The sequence below is a fragment of the Megalopta genalis genome, chromosome 7 (assembly GCF_051020955.1).
Source record: "Megalopta genalis isolate 19385.01 chromosome 7, iyMegGena1_principal, whole genome shotgun sequence".
NCBI lineage: Eukaryota > Metazoa > Arthropoda > Insecta > Hymenoptera > Halictidae > Megalopta > Megalopta genalis.
In genome coordinates this window covers 2,682,318-2,692,613 of record NC_135019.1, presented here as the reverse complement: position 1 = coordinate 2,692,613, position 10,296 = coordinate 2,682,318, and the positions used below count along the sequence as shown (strand labels likewise).

At 32.3% G+C, this 10,296-nt stretch overlaps 1 protein-coding gene across 1 annotated transcript; it reads right to left on the bottom strand.

The window, feature by feature from the left end:
• Nucleotides 1–3,109: 3,109 nt before the first annotated feature.
• On the bottom strand, nucleotides 3,110–9,493 carry LOC117218572 (dynein axonemal light chain 1). The gene is made up of 3 exons (XM_033467073.2): nucleotides 8,709–9,493; nucleotides 6,427–6,704; nucleotides 3,110–4,907 (listed from the first exon to the last, which is right to left on the bottom strand). The coding sequence occupies exons 1-3, from the start codon at nucleotides 8,905–8,907 to the stop codon at nucleotides 4,785–4,787; spliced, it is 600 nt and encodes a 199-aa protein (XP_033322964.2). The 5' UTR covers nucleotides 8,908–9,493; the 3' UTR covers nucleotides 3,110–4,784.
• Nucleotides 9,494–10,296: the final 803 nt, after the last annotated feature.

Here is a 10,296-nt window from a genome sequence, read left to right as displayed (position 1 = left end):
CTAACCTAAAAAACGTTCTCGTTCGATTGAACTGAATAGCGACGAGGAAGAAATTTATTAAATTAAACTTACATATTAAATGAAAATAATATTTTTCTTTTCCGTTTTGAGTTATACATACATTTATAATTTTAATCAAAATCAAGTTGCTTGCATAGAATTAAAAATAACGTTTGTTTTTAATAAGTTTCCGGTACGTAGCCCCTCTATTTTTGTACTGACTCTGGGTCTCGTATGACACGGTTTCACACAACAGGGCATTTCACAACATTTTCCAGGTTCTTATCTACCGTGTTATAGAAGGGTTACCTGTGCACCGGAACAAAAGGATCTCTGCGGGCGTTTCTAAACAAACGCCGAGAAATTCCATCGCCGCGACGCGCCGCAGCAGAGAAGAATCTTCGAAGAACATCATTATCTGATCATTCGAGTAACTAGCTCCATTTCTCTCCTGGGGAAATCCATTAGACGGGGCCAATGATTCAGAGGTGCCAGACAATAGAGTCTGCCGAGCCCTTTCGGTCAGTGGACGCTTAGGAGTTTAATCGCGAGATTAACCCCTTATGTATTATGAAAATGGCCCGGCTATGGTATACGTAATATGTCTATGTCCGACGCAACAATGTGGCCGGAGGGCATCGAGAGCATCTTCTATTCGTTGGAGACTCTTTGAAGCGGAGCGACGCGAACGGTCGACTGAAAATTATTGACGATACACTTGGGCCGCGGACACAATGGTGACGAATTCTGAACAGTGAATGGGGTGGAGGAATTTTCTGCACCGTGCGGAGAAATCTATTCCGTGGTGATCACTTGTCTTACGATTTCTTTCAGACTTACAGCGATTAGGTATCTTTTTGTTATTCGTTATGTCTCTTAGAAAAGAAAATTAGAAAATTTGTCTGTTAGAAAATTTTTATTGATTAATTATAATACAATAAAAATTATTATATATTACTATAATAGTTATATTATATAATAAAAATTATTATATGTATATTACTATGATAATTATATAATAAAAATTATTATATGTATATTGCTATAATAATTATATAATAAAACTTATTATATGTATATTATTATAATAATTATTTTATATAATAAAAATTATTATATGTATATTACTATAATAATTATATTATATAATAATAATTATTAATTATACATGTACATAAATTTTCTCTAATATTTAAATAATAATGACAGAGAAATAGAACTTTAATCGTGAAGAGTATAGGATACTTCCGACTTAATGACTTTTAGAAGATTAGACAAATTTATTAAGTTTATTATTTCAGAATTGTCATTTAAAAAGGGTGTAATTTATTAATTTTTAGTCATAATATCTTTTACGAAAGCTATCTTCTTAAAACTACAAATTACTTGGTCATGTTTTAATTGCCATGACAAAATAAAATATTTCTTAAAACGAGTGTAGAAGATTAATTTTCACTTTAATTTTTAAGGGGTGTTTTGATATAATCTACAACACTTTATTGAAATTGAACTTAGTCGAAAATATGTTACTTCAAATACATACAAAATCAACGTTTTAAAAGACTAAATCTGTATTTTATGTTTCGTATTGGATATTTGTTACCAGCTACGCATAATGCTCAAATCATAAAATCTACGAATACAAGTTACCCGAAGCAAAATGTTCGAACTGATAGGATAATATTACCAACAGTCGATACAGGCATGTCAAAAGTTAGAAAATGTATTTATTTTAAATTAAAAAAATATTTCACACACATTTTGAATTGTCTACGAAATGCTTCTGCATCCATATTATGCGAAACAGTTGGTAAAAATCATACAATAAGTAGAAATTTATTAAAAGATCGAATCAAATACTGAAAAGCGAACAGTGGCGCCATTAAACGACAAAATTGGGAAACAAGGAATCAGGAAATATTTTGAAAATATTTTGGAAGTCGATGATTCAAAGCCAATGGTTCTGTTCTTAAAATGTTTCTAATGCTCCCATGTATTGTCTTCGTGTCCAGTGAGTTAATAATTGCTGTAAATTACGATTTTTCATGAACAGTTACTCGAAATAAACGAAATTACTATAATGATCTATATTAATATAATTAATATAGAATAATACTATATAATCATATATATTATATATAATTATAATATTATTATATAATAATCTATATTACTACAATAATATAAATTACTATAATCATCGTTACTATAGTCATCTAGCAGTGAATTTCTTGAAGCACGACTGAGGTAGACGAAGAGACCAATTAGCATCACGTACAAGGCATCGAATGAGGTATAAGATGTGTTAGCACACACGAGGTATAGGAGACTTATACTTCGTTCCGTACATTCCGTACAAATGTTTTCATTGTTCCGGTTACTGTCGTTTCTGTTTCTCTCTGTCATACTATTTCTGGTTAAATAGCTTCTTCGTTCATATTTTTGTATAGTTTTCCAACTAATGGCAAAGTTTGAATTTACTTTTATATTATCACTATTCTTACCATCATTATCTTCTGTTGGTAACGTATCTGATACCAATAATGATACCAAAATGATAATAATGGAAATAAGATAAAATTTTAGATTCATTCGAATATCACAGACGAGATTCAGGAATACACCTAACGCTCAATGTAAACTTGTGTCGCTCAAGAAAGTGAATATCGTTACCGATATTTCAGATATTTAAGCTTGTTAGCAGAAATCGAATATTCCGTATACCTCATTTGCATTGCGACACGTTTTCTGATTTGGAGACCGCAAATTCGTTCGTTGCATTAATCTATATATATATATATTATACTTCTAAGTATTATAATAATATAATAATAAATAAGTATTAATACTATATATGTAGTTATTTATTAATAGTTATTAATAGTTATTTATTATTTCTAAGAGGGTATTTCACCTAATTGTTTACATCACGAATACATAAAATTCGTGGTCCACAAAATAACGCAAACTTCAAGATGAAATTCCAATAAATTAAATTAAATGAACCAACTTTAATAATCTCTTTGATTATTACTGATATAAGGAACAATTTAATTTTGAAAGGATGGGAGGGGACCATGATAGGATATTATGAGAAACAAGACATATGTATGTATTCAAACATGTGTATGTACAAATTCATAAAATCTTACACAAAAGATATTTATTTGTTCCTATGCTTTGCATGTTTTATACTCCACCTTACAATATTAAATCAAATTTTAGCTATTACCTGAATACTTATTTCATTTAGAAGGCACTTTTTCTAATTCCAATTTTCTTCTGACTTCCTGTCTACTTCTTTTTAATAGCAAAATGTATGCATTTTGTAACATTCTAAATAACATCCATTTTTGTTCTTCATTTACAAGATATAAGAAACTATAACATTTGATAAATATTGCAACAGTGAATAAAAAAAAAAAAAAAAAAAAAAATACTATTAAATTTATGAATTTCAGCATCTTCAAATGTTAAAGACAAGAAGAAATCGAGCTTAACTAATACACGAGCCTAATCGAAGCATCAAGAAAATTCCAGTGCTAATTAGCTGAATACAAATTATGTGATTCAACAGCTAAACCTTGTCTTAGCATCTTCGATCCGTGTTACAGCATCCGCAATTGCAACGCAATATCCGCGTTTGACAAAAATAATGCAAATTTTAGGTCATTTATATTCAGAATGTCCTCTCGTCCATTATTTTTCTTCCAACTAGAAATTACTGAATTAAATCTGTCCAGCCCTCCTAGATCATAGCAAATTTCGCTAGCACCTCCGTCCGTGTCATCGTAACCGTGTCGCGTGATACATGACAATTTATGCCGTTGCAGCTGCAGATGACTCATTAATCACCGTTGCCCACCTGTTTGTATTTAAGCAGGATCAATAGCGTAGAACACGGTGTTCACAAAGAGATTCTGTTTGATACAAGTTCCATAGAATTTCCGTTACAATCATGTTTCTTGAACTGTTCCTTGAGTTATTCGAATGCAAATATTACGACGACAGAAAATCACTATAAAAAAACAACGGTTACTCTATCAATTATATGAGCCGTTTATTTTGAAAGTGGCATAAGTCACTTTTTTTTTTTAATGAAAAGATACCGTTCAATTGTAATTAGTGTTACCATTAACTCGATTTTTTTGAAAAAGTGACTTATGCCACTTTCAAAATAAATGACTCATATATCAGTGTAAAGATTAATATTTTCAGTTAAAAGGAAATCTCGAAGACTATGATACTAATACGATTACGAAAAGTACAGGGTATCTCAAAATTATTGTATCAGCGGGGAATTAGGGGTTCCTGAGATTATTTGAAGCAACTTTTTCCTTAACGAAAATGCAATCCGTGGCTTCGTTTACGAGTTATTGACGAAAGTGTGATGGCCAATGAGAGGCGAGCTCGCCTGGCGCAAGGCCATCGAGCCAATGACCGGAACTGGGCGTCGACCGCTCGGCCGCCGCGCGACAGCTGATCGCCTGCCGTGCTCTTCTCTCATTGGTCAATGTTTTTCGTTAATAACTCGTAAACGATGCCTCGAAGAAAATTTTTGTACAGGAAAAAGTTATTCTAAATGAACTCAGGAACCTCTCATTTCCCGCTGGTATAATAATTTTTGAACTAATTTGGTATATTAACTTCGGTGTAAGTTCATGCCCGATCTAAAAATTGTTACAAAAAGAAACTCCATATAAAAGATACAGAATACAAAGCAAAAATTTCTATAAAACTGATGTTTTGATGATCAAAGCAAGCGGTTTTCCGATTGCAAAGGACTATCCACATTTTGCGTCCGGCTCGTACGATTCGCAACATTCTTCTGTTCGTATTATTGGCTCGCCGTCCAATTTTTCTAGCATTGGCAAGCGCCGAGCGACCTCTGACCTCCACTGCTCCATCTGAAAGAATGAATATCGTGAATTAAAACTGTTCACATGCTAAAGGGATCAAAATACACTTTTTAAAATTTTAATTTCACACTATTTTCATCGAAGGAGTCGAAAAACACGCCTGTCAAAATTTTAAATCGTTCTTTAAAAATTGTAAATCAATAGCATAATTGCAAAAGTGGACAAAAGACGCTTTTTAAAATTTTAATTTACTTTTATTGTTACCAAAGAGGCCAAAAGACAATAATTCCTTAAAATTTCAATTCAACGTTATGTTTAAGAGAGAAAACACTTATTAAAATTTGAATTTACAATTATTTTCCAATTTTAGTCACTTTGTCATTATTTTGGACTTTTCAACAGTCCTCACAGTGATTTTACAACAAATTTACAATATTCTCTACAAAGACAAAGACAGTGTTAAATTATACCAGTTTATTCTATACAGAGACAAAGACAGTGTTAAATTATACTAGTTTATTCTATTCTAGTCACTTTCCCACTACATATTGACTTTTCAACAGTCCTCACAGTGATTTTACAACAAATTTCCAATAACTTGGTAACTAGATAAAAGATCGACAATGACAGTGTTAAATTGTACTAGTTTATTCTATACAAAAACAAAGACAGTGTTAAATTATACTAGTTTATTCTATTCTAGTCACTTTCCCACTACATATTGACTTTTCAACAGTCCTCACAGTGATTTTACAATAAATTTACAATAACTAGGTAACTAGATAAAAGATCGACAAAGACAGTGTTAAATTGTACTAGTTTATTCTATACAAAAACAAAGACAGTGTTAAATTATACTAGTTTATTCTATTCTAGTCACTTTCCCACTACATATTGACTTTTCAACAGTCCTCACAGTGATTTTACAATAAATTTACAATAACTAGGTAACTAGATAAAAGATCGACAAAGACAGTGTTAAATTGTACTAGTTTATTCTATACAAAAACAAAGACAGTGTTAAATTATACTAGTTTATTCTATTCTAGTCACTTTCCCACTACATATTGACTTTTCAACAGTCCTCACAGTGATTTTACAACAAATTTACAATAACTAGGTAACTAGATAAAAGATCGACAAAGACAGTGTTAAATTGTACTAGTTTATTCTATACAAAAACAAAGACAGTGTTAAATTACACTAGTTCATTCTATTCTAGTCACTTTCCCACTACATATTGACTTTTCAACAGTCCTCACAGTGATTTTACAACAAATTTACAATAACTAGGTAACTAGATAAAAGATCGACAAAGACAGTGTTAAATTGTACTAGTTTATTCTATACAAAGACAAAGGCAGTGTTAAATTATACTAGCTCATTCTATTCTAGTCACTTTCCCACTACATATTGACTTTTCAACAGTCCTCACAGTGATTTTACAACAAATTTACAATAACTAGATAACTAGATAAAAGATCGTACAATCTTTAACCGAAGAAGCTCCGATCAAAATTGTTGAAAAATATTGAAATAAAAAGAAACGACATTGCAAAGTCATTACCTCAACACTTTCGTACAGCGGATTACCAACGAAAACAAGGTCCTGTAGGTTGGCCAGCTCCTGGAGCTTGTTGAACTCGTTCCATTCTCTGACCAGGTTGTTGGACATGTAGAGCACACGAAGATTCTTCATGGCGTTTATCCCCTTCGTCTTCTCGATCAAGTTGTAAGAAATCCAGAGCTCCTCCAACGTGTCCCCCAACGGCTCCAAGCCGGAAAATCCTTTAATTATGTTACGACCTAACGACAGGATCCTCAGGTTCTTCAGAGTTCCGATCCCTGTATAATAAAATAAGGGAAGCCCGACAGGGCCGGGCGATTTAATGAGATTTCTATGGGACTGAATTCTGTTCGTTCGCATAATAAAATGGAACGCCTCGGTTTAACGAAAATAAAGGAGATCCGGGGCTCGAGAGGACGATTGGGACGCGAAATGGCGCCAGATCTGTGTTTAATCGAAGTCCCAGGCGATCGAGTTACATTAATTGAGACACAGTTACGGCGACGAGCGAGCAGCATGGCCGGCATCTGCGGTCCATTTATCGCGAACCGTAATGGAATTGCTCGTACATTATTGTCCGTTCTGTCGAAAGCTCGTCTTATTCGTCACTCCCGTCCGCTTTGCCCCCGTTCAATGCACGTTACAAATCGTTTTCGCAGCTTGCGCTTCGCTGGGTATGTAAAATATTTAATAACCGGCTCTGGAGACGAGTCTTTCCGTAAAACCGCGAACCAGAATCTAAGTTAATATTAATTAATATTATATGTTATATATAATATTATAATATTATGATAATTTTACTTAATATTATAATATTATATATAAAAAATATAATATTAATTAATATTAACTTAAATTCTGGTTATTATTATAATATTAGAATATTAGAATATTAGAATAATATTGTATAATATCATAATATTAGAATATTATAATACTATAGAATAATATTGTACAATATCATAATATTATAATATTATAATATTGGAATAATATTGTATAATATCATAATATTATAATATTATAATATTGGAATGATATTGTATAATATCATAATATATTAATATTATAATATTAGAATAATATTGTATCATATCATAATATTTTCTCTCTCGAATAATATTGTATAATATCATAATATTATAATACTAAAATTTTAGGACAATATTATATTATATATAAATAAATATTAATTTAAATTATTTGCGTGATTTAAGTCTGATTTAATTTTTGTTTACAGATGTAAATCATTATTAACCGTATCTACTACCTCCACCGAATCGCGAAAGTTCATTATTCCACAGTTTCCCCAACATAAATTACGTCCCAGAATTTTGAGAACCTTATTTCCAACGCCCGCATACTTTTTAATTAAAAGCGAAAATAATTGCGATCCGGAGAGTTCGAAAACCACCCCGTGTTCCAAGTTTTAAATTAACGCTGTTGGGATTCGTTCGAATCAGAAATGTCGTATATAAATTAGCGATATTAGTAAAGTGTGCATGTCTGTTGCTTGTTCGCGATATACAATAAATAAACCATTCGAAATATAATTAACCATCCTATCGGAAGTTGCTGTCCTCGCTATATTGATTCGTTTACGTCAACGATAATGGCACGATTAATTATGCACCGATCTGTATCATCGCGTGTATAAATTAATTTGCAATCATCCTTCGTTTATCTTTGTTCATTTCGAAAAACAATCGAAATAAAATTTCAAGCAAAATTAACCACCCCGTTGAAGGATGCTGTTTTCTTTTGCTTTCACGCGTTACCCGTTATTATTTTTTAATTAATGAAATTTGTGCTCGAAATTGCTTCGTTAAAATATTATTCGTGGAATATATGTGTATATAATATAATATAGTGTATATATTATAGTATATTATATTATATTATATTATATATGTAATATATTATCTCATAATAATATATTATATAGTATAATATATGATATAATATATATTATAGTATACATACTTTATTGTATATATTATATTATATTATATATATATGTAATATATTATCTCATAATAATATATTATATAATATAATATATGATATAACATATATTATAGTATACATATCTTATTTTATATATTATATTATATTATATATATGTAATATATTATCTCACAATAATATATTAATATTAATAATATATTATATAATATAATACATGATATAATATATATATTTATGGAAAATATTAATCGCGTACACCACGAACTGATTCGTGCACTAACTCGAACGTTTTTTAAAATAGAAGGGATGTTTACCTGCGATCTTCTCGACCATGTTCGTCGACAAGGAAAGTTTCTCGCAGTTCACCAACGTCGTCAGAGCATTATCCATCTTTTCTATGGGGGGCCATTGGAAGGACAGGCAAACTTCCGTCGCCGCGGAGGCTTCTTCTTGGTTCTCCTCCTCCCATCGGCGAACAGCTTCTTTGCAGGTGGTCGGTTTAACGGTGGCCATGCTATCCCTCGATCATCTCATCGATCATTAAAAAGAAAAAACATCGCGAAAGCCACGAGGAAAAAATATCCTGCCGGAAATGTTCCGACACGATCCGAGAAAACTCGCGCGACAGATACTAATCAACTGGAGCAAACTTTCGACACTTTCGGTGTAATTTCGCGATCATCTCGTCCGCGACAAATCGAAATGGAAAACCGAACACGAATTTGATCGGCATTCTCGATCGCTCGAAATTATAGAAACGCGATCACCCGCGGCACTTGCCGAACGTTTCGTTGCGTACGTACGGTTTCGAACGAATTACATCTCGCATTTCTGCATCGGGATGCCACGTTTGTTATCGTTTATATTCCGTTCGAGGTTAAAAGAAATTCGACATTCGCTTCGCTTCGTGGCAGACGGCCACAACTGGCGCCTGGTAATATCTGGTACCAATCAAAATAATCGATGCTCAGGACGCATGCGTCTGGCGTCGGTTATTTATCAACTAAGCGTCGCGACGAGATTTACGAGGCGACGGTTAACATTTGAGAAAGAAGAGAAAAAAGAAGAAAATACAGGTCTCCCGAACGGTCGTGGAACCGTGCGCACTCCGTTCCCTGCGAAAGAATGGTGTAATTGTTATCCGAGTATTCGTCGAATATTCGCCTGTTGCGCGGACGAAACTCCGGCTCGGCTTTCGACTCGCTTCACCGTAATTACGGTGTTTAATGGTAATTAGAAGATTACAATATCGGCCGGCGAAATAGCCGAATGTAATACGTATTAAATTGATTCCCAGCGGAAATTCTAGCCGCGCTGTTCGCGCGGACAATTCCATTTTCGACTCGGTTCTGAGAATTCGAGTGATAATTCTGTCGCGATTTAACTCTTTCGGACGCGGTGGGATTAAAAGTGTCACGTATTATGGTGCACCGTAATGCATGCCGGGACATTTTTTGACCCACCACCGAAATATTGCGATAGCGCGTGCGCGTTTATGAGCTCATATGGCACGGTGGGACTGTTCGAGTCCCACCCTGTAAGAACAAATTCAACTGAATTATTTATTTTTTTTATTTATTTTATTTAATTTCTTCTCGATATTCAGGGTTGTATGAGGTACGCTAAAATTAACAATTTGGGAAGAGGACTTTATGAATAAGGTAAATTATAAATATATACATATAATATAATGTAATAGTATAATATATATAGTATTGCAATAATATTATAGTATTTATAATAGTATAATATATATAGTATTGCAATAATATTATAGTGTTAATAATAGTATAATATATATATAGTATTACAATAATATTATAGTATTTATAATAGTATAATATTATATATATAGTATTGCAATAATATTATAGTATTTATAATAGTATAATATTTATAGTA